This window comes from Eretmochelys imbricata, chromosome 6 (assembly GCF_965152235.1).
Source record: "Eretmochelys imbricata isolate rEreImb1 chromosome 6, rEreImb1.hap1, whole genome shotgun sequence".
Taxonomy (NCBI): domain Eukaryota; kingdom Metazoa; phylum Chordata; order Testudines; family Cheloniidae; genus Eretmochelys; species Eretmochelys imbricata.
Genome location: NC_135577.1, coordinates 875,782 through 892,344, shown reverse-complemented (window position 1 = coordinate 892,344; position 16,563 = coordinate 875,782). Strand labels below are relative to the sequence as shown.

At 63.0% G+C, this 16,563-nt stretch overlaps 2 protein-coding genes across 2 annotated transcripts; one reads left to right on the top strand and one right to left on the bottom strand.

Annotated features, from left to right (window-relative positions):
• The first annotated feature begins 9,206 nt into the window (after positions 1-9,206).
• QPRT (quinolinate phosphoribosyltransferase) lies at positions 9,207-11,256 on the top strand. The gene is made up of 4 exons (XM_077819796.1): positions 9,207-9,324; positions 9,985-10,545; positions 10,768-10,899; positions 10,983-11,256. Exons 2-4 carry the CDS (start codon positions 9,994-9,996, stop codon positions 11,193-11,195), a joined length of 897 nt encoding a protein of 298 aa, XP_077675922.1. The 5' UTR covers positions 9,207-9,324; positions 9,985-9,993; the 3' UTR covers positions 11,196-11,256.
• A 1,022-nt stretch (positions 11,257-12,278) lies between these two features.
• MYL11 (myosin light chain 11) lies at positions 12,279-14,891 on the bottom strand. Its single transcript, XM_077819742.1, has 6 exons — positions 14,841-14,891; positions 13,948-14,023; positions 13,667-13,771; positions 13,010-13,088; positions 12,716-12,764; positions 12,279-12,502 (listed from the first exon to the last, which is right to left on the bottom strand). The coding sequence occupies exons 1-6, from the start codon at positions 14,874-14,876 to the stop codon at positions 12,398-12,400; spliced, it is 450 nt and encodes a 149-aa protein (XP_077675868.1). The 5' UTR covers positions 14,877-14,891; the 3' UTR covers positions 12,279-12,397.
• Between the last annotated feature and the right edge of the window lie 1,672 nt (positions 14,892-16,563).

Sequence of the window (16,563 nt, the reverse complement as noted above, 5' to 3'; positions counted from 1 at the left end):
GTTACCTGCACCTCCCCCAGCCCTGCCCCCCCCGACCCCCGATACCTGCACCTCCCCCAGCCCTGCGCCCCCCCGGACCCCCGATACCTGCACCTCCCCCAGCCCTTCCCCCTCTGCACCCCCATTACCTGCACCTCCCCCAGCCCTGCCCCCTCTGCACCCCGATACCTGCACCTCCCCCCAGCCCTGCCCCCCCCCGGACCCCCGATACCTGCACCTCCCCCCAGCCCTGCCCCCCCCGGACCCCCGATACCTGCACCTCCCCCCAGCCCTGCCCCCTGCACCCCCATTCCCAGTCCCTCCCCCAGCCCTGCCCCCTCCGCTCCCCCATTCCCAGTCCCTCCCCCCAGCCCTGTCCCCTCTGCACCCCCGATACCTGCACCTCCCCCAGCCCTGCCCCCTCTGCACCTCCGTTACCTGCACCTCCCCCAGCCCTGCCCCCCCCCGACCTCCGTTACCTGCACCTCCCCCAGCCCTGCCCCCCCCGGACCCCCGATACCTGCACCTCCCCCCAGCCCTGCCCCCCCCGGACCCCCGATACCTGCACCTCCCCCCAGCCCTGCCCCCTGCACCCCCATTCTCAGTCCTTCCCGCAGCCCTGCCCCCTCCGCTCCCCCATTCCCAGTCCCTCCCCCAGCCCTGCCCCCTCCGCTCCCCCATTCCCAGTCCCTCCCCCCAGCCCTGCCCCCTGCCCCCCCGTTATCTGCACCTCTCCCCAGCCCTGCCCCCTGCACCCCCAGTGCCGGCGCCTCCCCCTCAAGTCGTGCCCCCCCCCGGCTGTGCGAGCTGCGCCCCCCCGGGCTGTGCCCCCCCTCAGTGTGCTGGAGAGCCCCTGGCCAGTGCCTGCACAGAGCCGGGGGTGGGACGCGGGGTCTCCCCCCCCCATTCCTGCCAGGGGGGCTGAGTCTGGCCCCAGGGCCCTGCTGGGCAAGGCCCTGTCCCACCCCAGCAGGCGTTGCCGGAGCGGGGGAGCCCCGTCCCGCCCCGCCCCAGCCTTGTGCCCCCTGCCCCAGCCCGCCCCAGCCTGCCCTGCTGCGGCTCCGCACGAGTGGGGTGGGGGGCCCAGGGCAGCTGGAGGTGGGGAGGGGAGCGATGGGGGGAGGGAAGCCTGGGGGGGCAGTGGAGGGCTAGGGGATGATGCAGTGGCCAGCGGGGGCCAGGAGCAATGGGGGGAGGGGAATCTGGGGAGACAGTGGGGGCTTAAAGTGATGGGGGGGGCAGCGGAGACCAGGAGCAAGCGGGGGGGGAGCAGAGTCCAGGGAGGCAGTGGGGGGTGATGAGGGGGCCAGGGCACCATGTCCCCTAAGGCCGATCCGGGCGCCCGGGGTGTTGCTGGAGGGTGCCCTGGCCCTCCCCAGGAAGCTGAGCGTGGCTGTGATGGCGAGGGGAGGGCCCTGCCATGGTGCCCCCGCCATCACCAGTTACCCCTGGCCTGCGGCACCGCTGAGGAGCTGGTGATCGCGCGGCCCCCCACTGGGGAGCACCCCAGGACGTTTCCAGCTCTCACCCAGCTGCACGGAGCGGGGGGCTGTCCGGGACCCCAGAGACGCCCAGGCCCAGGGGGCTGGCAGGTCCCAGCCCCGCTTTTGTGTGGGTGGGTGCGTTTGTGTCCTTGCATAGCCAGGCTTTGTTGCGTGCCATCCCTCCGGCAGCTCACACCCAGGGCTGAGCCAGTCAGGTCTCGGGAGCGGGGCAATGCGAGAAACAAGAGTCCTCTTAGCCCAGCCAGGCCCCGGGGGCGGCTCTTCGTCCCCCGCAGGAGCAAGGGCCTGTCAGCTGTGAGGGCTGCGTCTGGGGCCGACGCCGGGGATGTGGGGACGGAGCTGCCGCGTCGGCCGCCGGAGAAGCCGGGTGCGGCCAGGGCACGTTCTGCCCCCGGGAGGCAGCGCCGAAGGCGGGCGAGCTCGGCTGACGTCGCTGGGCACGAGGGGGCCCGTGTGTTTCCGCAGCAGGGGGGGGGGGGGGACCAGGCCCGAGACGCTGCCGGGGCGCGGGGCGCGGGGCGCGGGGCGGTCTGGGGCGCGAGCCGCCGGTTCCGCCTCGGGGTTCGCTCCGGGTGGCGGGTCTGGGTAAAGCACCAGGGTTGATTTTCTGCCCGTGCGCTTGCTTGGAAAAGGGATTCAGAGCTCTGCCGAGTCCGCTTCCCACGACTCTCAATGGTTTGCGGGCACTCGGTGTCTCTTTCCTAATACGCTGGAGGACCCGATGTCCCGTTTGTAAAGGGACGGTCCTGTTTTGGGGGGTCTTTTTCTTATATAGGCACCGATTACCCCCCACCCCCCGTCCCGATCTTTTACACTTGCTGTCTGGTCACCCTAGATGACCTGCTCTGCCGTGGAGAGGAATAATAAAGAAATACTCAGATCTCCGCTCAGCGTTTTACATCCGCTAGCCCAGAAACTCCGCTTGTGGGACGCTTTCTAAGCTGTCCTGAAAACACAGACACGGGGGGCTGGGTCCTCTCCGCTCCGGTTGCTTTTTCTCAAGTGCTGGGAGGATGTTGCCTCAGCAGCTTGTCCCAGCTAAAGCGTCGCCCCTGAGTTCGGGAGTAATAAACGCCACGGACCTAAGGCTGCGGCACTGTGCACCTCGACGTACCCCCCCGGACCCCCCGCCCCCGCCCCCGCCGCTGTGAGATGCTGATGAGACGTTTGGTACAACGCCTGCCTTGCCAGGGGTCTCTTTACGACTCTTGATCCGTTAATGCCCTGTTGGATTGTGCGAGCTGTCCCTGGACGGGAAGTCGTGAACACGGAGCTACAAACGCCAGCGTTGGGGACTCACCGGCCAACCACACGCACCTGCCTTGGAGCGGGAAGCCCGCAGTCAGGCAGCAGCAGAAACCCCCTCCCGGCCCCCGCCGCACAAAGCCCCCAGCACAGGACAGGACTGTGTTCAACATAATAAATAAAGGGAGAGCGGCCTTTTTCTTCTGCCTGGTGAAGTTTCCAAGCTGTAGAAGTCCATGGTCAGCTGTAAACTTTTGAAGGGAGAAACCCGAATGTTTTGTTCAGCGTTGGGAACATTTCAGAGGTAGGAACAACCCTCGGCCCTGGGGGTTTGTAACCCTGAGGCAACGCCCACACCCAGCCTTTCAGTTGCAACAAAAAGGTTGGCCAGATGGGCGTGGGTGGCCCATCAAAAAGTTCTCCGCTCTCCCTGAGGCCCCTTGGAGAAAGGACAGGGTGAAAGGCTGGTGGGTTGGGAGGGGTCAGGGGTCCCATAGTCCAGGTTGCACCCAGGGGACCCCCTCACAAAGATAACACACGCCTTGTGAACCCATACAAGAGTGCTCTGCTAACCTGGTGCTTAACACCTCAAGTGTCTCCCCTGTCCATTCTCCAGTGAGATAACTCCCCTGCCACGAGCACTAACACCTCAAGTGTCTCCCCTGTCCATTCTCCAGTGAGATAACTCCCCTGCCACGAGCACTTACGCTGTGCACCCTGCAATAAGACGTCTGGTGGACCCAAAGGTGTAGGGTCCCCCTGGCTGAGGACCTTCACAAAAGCTCCGAAGTCCCTTTGTGCTTTATAAATGTTTGTCATGCCTGTGCTCATCGTGACCCTGAAACGCGTGTGTTCGTTATATGGGTTGCTTTATTTCAGATTCTTCAGCATTTCAGAAAACGGATTTTTCCAACAAGGCTGTACAAGGCCAAAACCTCCCTGTAATAAATAGCAGTATGCCGGGTAGGGAGCGGGTATCTCTCTATGCTCTGTTATTTTCAAACTCCCCTGCTTGTGAAATTCACATTCCTGCCTGGAGTGACTCTGACTTCACTTGGTTAAACCCTTATAGGCCATCTCATGATTTCAAATGCAATTCGATTTCCATGGGTCAAAGGCAGCCAGACTTTGTAAGCCACAAATACTTCAAACTTAGGCACGTAGCTCACGTTGACTTCTGTCCCTCTTGGGATTGGCCTATGAATGCGGCCTCGTTGAGTTGGGCTTACCCTGCTTATACGTCCGCAATTTCCATGTCACACCTACTGTCATGGGCACTTATCCAAAGCTGGTAAACCTGGATTTTAACAAACCCTTCCTGGTGCTCACTGACCCCTCCGACGCGGGGCTGGGTGCGGTGCTGATGCAAACTGATACTAAGTGGGAGAGACGCCCCATTGCGTGCCTGAGCAAGAAGCTGCTGCCCCGGGAGCAGCGCTTCGTCACACCGACTAAATAAAGTCCGATTGTTGTATGGCTAGATACTGCATGTTTGCCATTAGGTAAATGTTAACAGTGTGACATGTTTTCTTCTGTGAACAATACTCACGGAAACCCTTTGAGGAAAAAAACGCCCGGGTGTTGGCATTAAAGAGGAGAAACACATATCCTGAAGGAATGAATAAAGCCGGCAGACTTCATCTGCGTCGATTTGCTGCCAACTTTTCTTTGGAAGGCGAGCGAGACTTCTTTTCATGTCATCCAGGCGCAGAATACAACGGACTTTTCAGCCTGTAACTTACGGTCCCGATGCCCCAGCGCTGGGTTTGTTGGGAGCGTTCACCTGACCGTCACCGGGACCACGGTCAGGATCCGGGTTTTCTTCACGGTGCCCAGACCATCTGCGCTACCCGCCTCGGTGCCCTAACAAACGCGTGGCTCAGTTACACGGCAAAGGAGTATAACTTATGAATACGACCAGACAAACCCTGTCATTCCGCTTTATTTCTCAAGCCCGTGATCCAGCGTATCCGCAAACAACAACCCGCAGGCTTTCACCGAGCAATGATTTCTCGTTTGAAAAACCATTTCAACAGCTAATTAGAACCAGATATTGAAGTCTCCCCCCCCCCCCCGCACTTTGTACTCAAGCCATGACGAACCACACAGTGCTCAGATATAACAAGGAGTCCGGTGGCACCTTAAAGACTAACCTTGTTTTTGTGGATACAGATTAACACGGCTACCCCCCGATAGCGTTCAGATATCTTTGATAGGCATATGCCGTATAATTAAGGCTAAGATTTTGTCACGCATATTTGTAGTAAAAGTCACGGACAGGTCACGGGCAATAAAGAAAAATTCTTGGAAGCCCGCAACCTATCCCTGACGTCTACTAAAAGTATGCACGACAAAATTGGGAGCTATGGGGTCTCCACACCACTCCTGGGGGCCCGGCTGGGAGCTGCGGGGCATCCCCCCCCCCGCCTGTGGCTCCCAGCTGCGGGGCGCCCTGGCCACCCGCAGCGGCTCCGAGCTCCCGGGGGCTAAAGTCACAGGGGTCTTTGGAAGTCACAGATTCCGTGACCAAATCATAGCCCTATGAACCGGTGACTTTGAAAATATCTGATCATTGCTTATCCCCGCCTCAGTGTCCCCCTCTTCTCCGATCAGCAGACGGACGCTTTTCCGGACTGGCAAAGGAGGAAAGGCTGTCATCGTGTGCACCAGGAAGCAAGCCCGACAACTCTTCCAACAGCGTCGTGGGAGTCCCCGGGGCCAACACCAAGGAATCTTTAAAACGAGAAGCGCGATGACCGCACGATACTATTGGCCTGGGATGACGAAGGACATCGTCCAGTGGGTCTGTAACGAAACCAAACCCGGCCACACGTCGCTGGCCATGGCAGTGCCGAGTTGAACCGTGCCGTGCAAAGCACGCGGTTCCCACACGTGGCGTGAAAATGTAAACGCCTTTCCCGTGCGATCGTATTTTCGTACGAGAACGTTCGCGCTGTCGTGTGGTTCTGTCCAAACTAGGCGGAGCGATGGGTGAAGTGCCGGAAGGGGAGAAAGGACGTGACTCTGCCCAGCCCCGTGGAAAGCAAAATGGACACCCCTGTGGAAAGCAAAAAGGTGCATTTTGGACTCGGAGGGATCTCCTGTGTATCTTCTGAAATGTCTTTTACAGCCACATTGGTCAGAATTTGCTGCCTCTGGAGGATGGCACACGGGGTCCCCTTGCCTGGTGCTGGGACGTGGCCCCTCTGGGGTGGGGGGGGGCTGGGCACACGGGGTCCCCTTGCCTGGTGCTGGGACGCGGCCCCTCAGGGGTGGGGGGGCTGGGCACACGGGGTCCCCTCGCCTGGTGCTGGGACGTGGCCCCTCTGGGGTGGGCGGGCTGGCACACGGGGTCCCCTTGCCTGGTGCTGGGACGTGGCCCCTCTGGGGCAGCGGGGGGCTGGGCACACGGGGACCCCTCGCCTGGCGCTGGGACGCGGCCCCTCTGGGGTGGGCGGGCTGGGCACACGGGGACCCCTCGCCTGGCGCTGGGACGCGGCCCCTCTGGGGTGGGCGGGCTGGGCACACGGGGACCCCTCGCCTGGCGCTGGGACGTGGCCCCTCTGGGGTGGGGGGGCTGGGCACACGGGGTCCCCTCGCCTGGTGCTGGGACGTGGCCCCTCTGGGGTGGGGGGGCTGGGCACACGGGGACCCCTCGCCTGGTGCTGGGACGCGGCCCCTCAGGGGTGGGGGGGCTGGGCACACGGGGACCCCTCGCCTGGTGCTGGGACGTGGCCCCTCTGAGGTGGGGGGGCTGGGCTCATGGGGACCCCTCGCCTGGTGCTGGGACGTGGCCCCTCTGAGGTGGGCGGGCTGGGCACACGGGGTCCCCTCGCCTGGTGCTGGGACGTGGCCCCTCTGGGGTGGGGGGCCTGGGCACACGGGGACCCCTCGCCTGGTGCTGGGACGTGGCCCCTCTGGGGTGGGGGGGCTGGGCACACGGGGACCCCTCGCCTGGTGCTGGGACGTGGCCCCTCAGGGGTGGGGGGGGCTGGGCACACGGGGACCCCTCGCCTGGTGCTGGGACGTGGCCCCTCTGAGGTGGAGGGGCTGGGCTCATGGGGACCCCTCGCCTGGTGCTGGGACGTGGCCCCTCTGAGGTGGGGGGGCTGGGCACACGGGGTCCCCTCGCCTGGTGCTGGGACGTGGCCCCTCTGGGGTGGGCGGGCTGGCACACGGGGTCCCCTTGCCTGGTGCTGGGACGTGGCCCCTCTGGGGCAGCGGGGGGCTGGGCACACGGGGACCCCTCGCCTGGCGCTGGGACGCGGCCCCTCTGGGGTGGGCGGGCTGGGCACACGGGGACCCCTCGCCTGGTGCTGGGACGCGGCCCCTCTGGGGTGGGCGGGCTGGGCACACGGGGACCCCTCGCCTGGCGCTGGGACGTGGCCCCTCTGGGGTGGGGGGGCTGGGCACACGGGGTCCCCTCGCCTGGTGCTGGGACGTGGCCCCTCTGGGGTGGGGGGGCTGGGCACACGGGGACCCCTCGCCTGGTGCTGGGACGCGGCCCCTCAGGGGTGGGGGGGCTGGGCACACGGGGACCCCTCGCCTGGTGCTGGGACGTGGCCCCTCTGAGGTGGGGGGGCTGGGCTCATGGGGACCCCTCGCCTGGTGCTGGGACGTGGCCCCTCTGAGGTGGGCGGGCTGGGCACACGGGGTCCCCTCGCCTGGTGCTGGGACGTGGCCCCTCTGGGGTGGGGGGCCTGGGCACACGGGGACCCCTCGCCTGGTGCTGGGACGTGGCCCCTCTGGGGTGGGGGGGCTGGGCACACGGGGACCCCTCGCCTGGTGCTGGGACGTGGCCCCTCAGGGGTGGGGGGGGCTGGGCACACGGGGACCCCTCGCCTGGTGCTGGGACGTGGCCCCTCTGAGGTGGAGGGGCTGGGCTCATGGGGACCCCTCGCCTGGTGCTGGGACGTGGCCCCTCTGAGGTGGGGGGGCTGGGCACACGGGGTCCCCTCGCCTGGTGCTGGGACGTGGCCCCTCTGGGGTGGGGGGGCTGGGCACACGGGGACCCCTCGCCTGGTGCTGGGATGTGGCCCCTCTGAGGTGGGGGGGCTGGGCACACGGGGACCCCCTCGCCTGGCGCTGGGACGTGGCCCCTCAGGGGTGGGGGGGCTGGGCACACGGGGACCCCTCGCCTGGTGCTGGGACGTGGCCCCTCTGAGGTGGGGGGGCTGGGCTCATGGGGACCCCTCGCCTGGTGCTGGGACGTGGCCCCTCTGAGGTGGGGGGGCTGGGCACACGGGGTCCCCTCGCCTGGTGCTGGGACGTGGCCCCTCAGGGGTGGGGGGGCTGGGCACACGGGGACCCCTCGCCTGGTGCTGGGACGTGGCCCCTCTGAGGTGGGGGGGCTGGGCACACGGGTCCCCTCGCCTGGTGCTGGGACGTGGCCCCTCTGGGGTGGGCGGGCTGGGCACACGGGGACCCCTCGCCTGGTGCTGGGATGTGGCCCCTCTGAGGTGGGGGGGCTGGGCACACGGGGACCCCTCGCCTGGCGCTGGGACGTGGCCCCTCAGGGGTGGGGGGGCTGGGCACACGGGGACCCCTCGCCTGGTGCTGGGACGTGGCCCCTCTGAGGTGGGGGGGCTGGGCTCATGGGGACCCCTCGCCTGGTGCTGGGACGTGGCCCCTCTGAGGTGGGGGGGCTGGGCACACGGGGTCCCCTCGCCTGGTGCTGGGACGTGGCCCCTCTGGGGTGGGGGGGCTGGGCACACGGGGTCTCCTCGCCTGGTGCTGGGACGTGGCCCCTCTGAGGTGGGGGGGCTGGGCACACGGGGACCCCTCGGCTGGCGCTGGGACATGGCCCCTCTGAGGTGGGGGGGCTGGGCACATGGGGACCCCTCGCCTGGTGCTGGGACGTGGCCCCTCAGGGGTGGGGGGGCTGGGCACACGGGGACCCCTCGCCTGGCGCTGGGACGTGGCCCCTCTGGGGTGGGGGGGCTGGGCACACGGGGACCCCTCGCCTGGTGCTGGGACGTGGCCCCTCTGGGGTGGGGGGCCTGGGCACACGGGGACCCCTCGCCTGGTGCTGGGACGTGGCCCCTCTGAGGTGGGGGGGGCTGGGCACACGGGGACCCCTCGCCTGGTGCTGGGACGTGACCCCTCTGGGGCAGCGGGGGGCTGGGCTCACAGGGACCCCTCGCCTGGTGCTGGGACGCGGCCCCTCTGGGGTGGGGGGCCTGGGCACACGGGGACCCCTCGCCTGGTGCTGGGACGTGGCCTCTCTGGGGTGGGGGGCCTGGGCACACGGGGACCCCTCGCCTGGTGCTGGGACGTGGCCCCTCTGAGGTGGGGGGGCTGGGCACACGGGGACCCCTCGCCTGGTGCTGGGACGTGACCCCTCTGGGGCAGCGGGGGGCTGGGCTCACAGGGACCCCCCGCCAGGTGCTGGAACGCAGCCCCCGGGGGAAGCAGTTTATACTCTGTGTGAAGTGCCTCCTAGGTGTTTTCTCAGCCCCCCGTCCCCCCTGGCCAGCCCCACCTCCTGGCCAGCCCCTCCCACACCCCAGCTCCTTCCAGGCCGGGAAGCGTGTCCTGTTCCAGATCTCCGTCCAGCTGCCCCTTGTTCCCGGACTCCACCGAGTGGCGGTGGCAGGTAAGATCCCTCCTGCTCAGGGGGTCCCCGGCCCCCCAGGCCCAGGCCCGGGAGCTCGGGGTCTGTGGCCCTGGAGTGGGAGTTGCTCTGCCCTGTGTGTTTGCTCTGGGTCAGACTGGGATGGCCTGGACTTTGCCTTGTGCTGGGGGAGGGGGTTTGGTGCAGACAGGCCCGGGGCGGAGCGGGAGACGCAGACAGGACCCTGGGGTGGGGGGAAGTGGGAGGAGCTGGGAGTGAACCCCTTTTCTCTCTTCCCTTGTCAAATGGGGGGGAGGGGACGCAGGGGAAAAGGGGGAGCATGGGGTGCTGTGGGGAGGGGCGCTGGCTGTGGGGGGAGCTCTTGGCTATTCCAGCCCCAGCCTCTTCCAACAGGGGGCGCTGTGGGGAGCAGGGTGGGAGTGCTGGTTTTGTGGGGAGCTCCCGGCTACTCCAGCCCCGGCCTCTCCCAGCAGGGGGCGCTGTGGGGAAGGGGCGGGGCGCTGGCTGTGGGGGGAGCTCCCGGCTGCTCCAGCCCGGCCTCTCCCAGCAGGGTTGCTCTGGCTCTGGGCACAGTTCCCCTCTTCCTCCACTCGGTGGCGCCATAAAGATGCCCCGACTTGTAGGAGCAGTGTACGCTCTGGTATGTCTTCTCCACAATGCCTCTATGGTTTCCCGTTGCAGACCGACGCCATGACCTCCCGCCTGGATCTCTCTCACCTCCTCCCGCCCCCCCGCTTGCGCCAGCTGGTCCGGGACTGGCTCCAAGAGGATGCCCCGGCCTTCGACCCCGCGGGCTGCGCAGTGGGGGAGCGCCCGGAGCGCGCTGTGCTCCTCTGCAAGTCTCCCGGGGTGTTGGCTGGCTGCCCCTTCTTTGACGCCGTCTTTACCGAGCTGGGCTGCACCGTGGAGTGGTTCCAGCCCGAGGGGGCCTGGCTGGAGCCCGTGGCCCGCGTGGCCGAAGTCCGCGGCAAAGCCCGCCACCTGTTGCTCGGGGAGAGGACTGCTCTGAATTGCCTGGGACGGTGCAGCGGGGTGGCCACGGCCACGGGACGGGCCTGCCGGCTGGCGCGGGAGGCCGGCTGGCGCGGGCAAGTGGCCGGGACGAGGAAGACCACGCCGGGTTTCAGGCTGGCTGAGAAGTACGCCCTGCTGGTGGGGGGAGCTTCGGGCCACCGCTACGGTTTGGGCAGTCTTGTCATGCTGAAGGATAACCACGTCTGGGCTGCGGGAGGAATTGCCCAGGTAAGGGGGTGGGCCTGGAAGTACTGGAGGGGGGGTGGTATCTCCTACCTGGATGCCTGGGTCGCATTACCCCTCCCAGTCTCTGGGAGCATGGGGGGGGGACCCCTAGGGCAGCCATCTCAGATGCCTGGACTCCACCCCTATCTCTGGGAGTACTAGGTGGTGTCTCCTACCCGGACACCTGGGTCCCATTCCCTGCCCAAACTCTCTCTCCACCTCTAGGCTGTCCAGGAAGCCCAGCGGGTGGCTGGCTTTCATCTGAAGCTGGAGGTGGAGTGTCGTTCGCTGGGAGAGGCCCTGGAGGCCGCAGAGGCCGGATCTGACATAGTCATGCTGGATAACTTCTCCCCGGAGGTACCAGGGAGTTTGGGGGCTACCAGGTGGGGCGGGGGGTCTCCCAGCCCCCTCCCTTATAACCCTGCCCCTTGTTCCTCTAGGACTTGCATCCCGCCGCCAGCGCGCTGAAAGCCGCCCACCCCCGGGTGATGGTGGAAGCCAGCGGTGGGATCTCGGAGGAGAATATCTCCCAGTTCTTCGGCCCGTGTATAGACGTCCTTTCTCTAGGATGCCTCACCCAGTCGGCCCGAGCCGTGGATTTTTCCCTCAAAATCTGTCGGGAGACGCCGGTCCAGAGAGATTTTGCCTTCTAAAACCATAAGCCCCAATTTTCAGGGCAGAGTGTGAAATTTTAGCACAGTGAAATCATGGGTCAGGGAATGTCACAGATTAACAGATAAAATTATCTAGTTTCGTCCATGTATCGTATGCTGTCTGATTTTCTCACCTTGAATCTTTTCCTAAGAACCATCAGACACTACATTTCCTGAACTGGGAGTGAAATTTTAAGCTCTGTAAACTCATGTGGTGGGGAGTTCCTCTGGCTACTAGTTAAAATCATCTTCCTACTGAAATGTGCTACCTTAATTTGCCCAATATAATTTCTGTCCTAAAATGTGTCGCATGCTAAATTTTCTAAGCCATGTGTGAAATTTTAACTCAACGAAATGGTGTGTCAGGGAGTTCTAGAGGTTAATTGATACATTTATTTCATATGTTCCCTCTAAGATGTGCTGTCTTGATTCATGCACTTTAATTTTGCCCTAAGAGCCATCACATACTAAATTTTCTAAAGCCACATGGGCAGTTTTTGCTCCCTAAAATCATGTGGCAGAGTGTTCCACAGCTTAACGTCTAAAATCATCTCATATCTTTCCCCTGAAATGTGCTGTCTCGATTTTACATTTTTGAATTGCTCCTAAGAACCATCAGATCCCAAATTTCCTGAGCCGCGTGTGAAATTATATCTCCATGAAATCATGTGGCGGGGTGTTCCATAGGTTAACAGATAAGAAGTATCTAATTTTTTCATTCCAAAACCTGCTGTGACATCCTGACCTGACTGAAGTTATCGGAAAACAACCACAGACTTCAGTGGGGCCAGGATTTCAACCACTGCCGCTTCATTAGCCCATCTTGATCCCTATCTAAACAGCCACTGTGCCCCACTCCAGAAGCAGTCACAACACAACAGACTAGGACACCGAGAGAGTTAAAAACAGGTTTCCTCATCTTTATTGAAACATTTTTTTCTCAATTCTTGACACGGGTCCTGATCAGTTTCTTAAGACTCTGGCTGCAGGGTGGGGAAGGGCAAGGTTGTGGGGTCCCAGCTCCCCACCCCAAAATCACAATAAATAAGACTGGCGTCTGCAGTTTGGGGGTCCAAAACTGAAGCTGATTTGGCGTCATGTGGGTGATATGCCCCCAACCTGGGGGGTGTGGGTGGATGGGACCCCACAGCGCCAGCCCCCTGCGTCAGGGCGGCAGGGCAATTTGGGTAGGCCTGATGGATTTACTCCCCTTCTTTGTCTTCACCGTGTGTAATGACGTAGCAGATGTTCTTGTAGTCCACGTTGCCGGCCACATCTGGAGGAAAAGCTGCCCACATGTTCTTGATCTGGGGGGGGGACGACAGGTGCAAGAGGGGAGTTAAAATTGGGGTGACCCCCACCCCCAAAGCTAGGGTTTGTGCCCCTCGATCCCAGACACCTCCCCCCACTGCTGCTGCGGGAGGGATCAGGTTGGATGGGATGATCTGGGGGGGGGATGGGTTAGATTGGGGGGATGGGGTTTGTATTGGGGTTCAGGGGGTCACCCCCAAATTTCTCACCTCTTCTGGGGTGAATCTGTCGCACTGGGTGGTCAGAAGTTCTTCCAGGCTGAGAGGGGGGAAGAGAGAGAGTGGCGATCAGACACCCCAAATTCTGGGGAGACACCCCCGCTTTCTCAACCCTGACGTACCCCCCTACTACCACCACCCCACACCCTGGGGAGAGCGCCCTCTGCTGGGGAGACCCCCCTCCCTGCGCGCTCTCAGGGCTGGGATCACCCCTAGCGCCCCCTGCCCTGGGGAGACCCCCCACACCCACCCCTAGTGCCCCCTGCTGGGGACAGGGATACTCACAACTGCTTCTTGATGGTGCCTTTGGCGTCGCTGTCCAGGACCTTGAATGCCCCCATGATCACGTCCTCGGGGTCAGCACCTGGGGGGCGGAGAGGGTGAGAATTGGGGGGCTGGGGCATACCAATGGGGGGGGGATGGGATGTACCAATAGGGGAGAGGCTAAGGGGGGATGGGATGGGGCAGTAATGGGACATACCAATGGGGATGGGATGGGAGGTACCAATGTATAGCAGGTTGGGGGAGCATGATGGGAAGTACCAATGGGCAGTGGGTGGAATGGGACGTACCAATGGGGTTGTGATTGGGGGGATGGATGTACCAATGGGTAACAGGGAGCAGGATGGGGATGTGATGGGGGGGGATGGGGATGTGTCAGAGGGTGGGAGGTGGAAGTTGGGGGGAGAAAAGATGGGGACATACGCAGGGGGAGGAAATGGGGATGTACCAAAGTTGGGGGAGGAGGAAATGGGGATGTACCAAGGGGGAGCAGGATGGGGGGAGACAGGGATGTACCAAAGGGGTAGATGGGAATATACCCAGGGACAGTGGGGTGGGGAGGTACCAAAAGGGAGCAGGATGAGGGGAGATGGGAATGTACCAGGGAGTGTGATGGGGGGGAGAGGGGGATGTACCAAGCGGGATGGGGGGGTCACTCACCCTTGAGCTTCTCCCCAAACATGGTGAGGAAGACGGTGAAGTTGATGGGGCCGCTGGCTTCCTTAATCATGGCGTCCAGCTCCTCGTTCTTCACGTTCAGGCGCCCTGCCAAGGGGGGGAAAGGGTTATGAAGTGTGTGGGGGGGAGAACGGGGGGGGGAATCCCATTCCCCCCCTCCTGGAACAGGTCCCTCCCTTCCCAGATAGACCCCACCCCCCTTGGAATGGCCCCTCCCACCCCAGAGAAGCCCCTCCCACCCTGGTCTGGCCCCGCCTCTTTACCCATGGCAGCGAATGTGTCTCTCAGGTCTTCCTTGTCGATGATGCCATCTCTGTTCTGGTCAATGACGGTGAAGGCCTAAGTGGGAGAGCAGCAAAGGATCATGGGAATGGAGAGATGCCAAGGGCCATATGGCTCTCTGCAGCCCGGCCTCCCCCCACTGCCCCCCCGCCTTGCAGCTGTCCCCCGAGACACCTGTCACCCAGCCCCCGTTCCTGACTCCTTGGGGACAGAAGGAACGCCAGGAATCCTCGTCTGGCGGCGTGCCCCCGGCCCCGTGCCCCCGGGAGCTGCCGATGCAGCCCCCCTCCCGTGGGGGACAGGTGCTGCATGCCGGAGGAGCTGACGAGCTCTCCAGAGACGGGAGGGAAGCTACTGACCCCCCCCCCCCCGCACTGCTTTTGCTCCATCCCTCCCTCTATCCCCCTCCCCCGGCAGCCAAGCCCCCCCCCAGCATAGATGGAGATGCCCCATTGGCACCCCTCCTCCCCCAAATTCCACGTCTCCAGGGATTTCCTTGTAAGGCGCCTCCAACCCAACTGCAGATGTCGCGTCTCCACCCACCGGCCCCCAAAATAGACGCCCGGCCCTTGGGATCCGGGGAAGGAAACGGCCCCGTCCGTGCTGGGAGGGATGGGAGCTGGGGAGACGGCCGCACCCAGGGAGAAGGACGCAGTGGGGTGGCGTCTCTCTCTGTCGGATCGGGCGAGGTGAGGTCATTTCGGGGGGACGAGGAGGACTTGGGGAGACGGCACCCCGGACCCCACCCTGGAGCATCAAGGTTTGGTGGGATGATCCCGCCCCCTGGAGACAGGGGGAATAGACTGGAGGGGCCAATCTTCCCCTCACCCTCACCCCTCCCTGCCCTTCATCCACCCTACCTCCTCCGCCTCACCTCTTTGAACTCCTGGATTTGGGTTTGGTCAAACATAGAGAAGACACTGGAGCTGCCTTCGGCTGCCTTCCTCTTCGCCTTCTTGGGTGCCTGTTTTTTTGGGGGGCGGGGGAGTGGAAGGGGAAGAAAAGCAGACAGGCTGTGGCATGCAAAGGTTAATTCCATGGGCCACCATACCCCCACCCCAGATCTGAGCCCCGAACATAGGCCTGGTGCCCCATAACACCCTCCTCCTCCCTGTCTGTGATCTGCGGGGGCAGAGCCCAAGAGATGGGATGGGGGGGGGACTGGGGGAGTTCTTGGGGTGAACTTAGAGAAGTGGAGGTTATTGGGGGTGTATGGGAGCTAGCGAGGGAATTGGGGTGCAGTGTGCAATATTGGGGGGCTACAAGGAACTTGGGTGCAGGGGAGATATGGGTGGAATTGTGCATAGGGGGACGTTGAGAGATGTATGGGAGTGATTGGGGGGTGCATGAGAATTACTGGGATGTGTATGGGCATTAGTGGGGAAATTGGGGTGCACAGCAGTTATTGGGGAGTATATTGGAGTTAGTGGGGGAAATAGGGTGCATACGAGTTATTGGGGTGCATGGGAGTTAGTGGGGGAAATGGGGGTGCAAGGGGAAACACCTGTTAAGCAATGCAAGTGAGGGGCCTCAGCTGTGTTGAGGGGCAGTTATGAGATGGGGTGTCTATTGGTGAGGGGGTAACAGTCCCCCAATGGATAATAGGGATATCCCAGATTTTCCCCTTGGGGGAGCTGGCCCTACGTCAAAAGTGGGGTGTTTTTGCCCAGGCTAGAGGGAGATGTTTTGGCTCCCCAAGATTTTAGCCCAAGGGACACAGATTCTGCTGCGTCCCCTAGCACCCTCCCAATACATGAGGGATTAATTTTTGGCTCTGTGCCCCCCGCCCCATGCCCAATGGGGCCATCATGGCTCAGTTGGGTGTCGGGACCCAGATGACCCCACAGTCTCAGCGACGGGAGGGCGGTGGAAGGGGACAGAGATCCGGTGGGGAGGGGGCCCAAGTGCTGTCTGTCTGTGCATCAGACTCCATCTCTCCCCCCTCCACGCCCAGAGCACCCTGATGGCGTGGGGAAATCGCAGGGGAAGGGACCCACTGGGGAGAAGGGACCTGGAGAGAAGTGACCCCCAAAACCTGCAGGAGAATAGGACATGCCTGAGCCATCTTAGGGGGATGCCTGGAGATGGACGGGTGCAGGTGGGAGGGGGTGTGTGGGGATGGATAGGTAGATGGTTTGGGGGGGATAGATAGATGACTGGGGTGGCTAGATAGGGGGTGCATGGGTCTAAAGAGAGAGAGGAGGAGGGGGGAATGTATCTAGAAAGATAGAGGGGTGTATGTGGGGATGGATAGATAGAGTGTACAGGGATAGATGGATGGATGAGAGGGGTGTATGGGGATGGATAGATAGAGGGGGTGAATGAGGATAGATAGAGGGGGTGTATAGACAGATAGATAGATAGATAGAGGGGGTGGATGGGGGTAGGTAGATCGATCCATAGATAGATCGATAGAAGTGTGTATGGGGGATTGATAGGTAAATAGAGGGGGTATATGGGGATAGGTAGGTAGGTAGGGGGTGTGCGTGGGGATAGATATATCGATTGATCCCCTGGTCATTTCTCTCCACACTATAGCTTTCCACAGGCGGGTCCGAGTGTCCCCAAGCTGCGGCGTGTATGGCCGGGGGGCCTCT

Coding starts and splice junctions, on each gene's coding strand:
- QPRT (XM_077819796.1), top strand. CDS start 9,994: ATGACCTCCCGCCTGGATCTCTCTCACCTCCTCCCGCCCCCCCGCTTG. Junction 10,546..10,767: donor CTGCGGGAGGAATTGCCCAG/GTAAGGGGGTGG, acceptor CTCCACCTCTAG/GCTGTCCAGGAAGCCCAGCG. Junction 10,900..10,982: donor TGGATAACTTCTCCCCGGAG/GTACCAGGGAGT, acceptor TTGTTCCTCTAG/GACTTGCATCCCGCCGCCAG.
- MYL11 (XM_077819742.1), bottom strand. CDS start 14,876: ATGTTTGACCAAACCCAAATCCAGGAGTTCAAAGAG. Junction 14,024..14,840: donor AAATCCAGGAGTTCAAAGAG/GTGAGGCGGAGG, acceptor TCTCCCACTTAG/GCCTTCACCGTCATTGACCA. Junction 12,765..13,009: donor GGCACCATCAAGAAGCAGTT/GTGAGTATCCCT, acceptor CCCCCCTCTCAG/CCTGGAAGAACTTCTGACCA.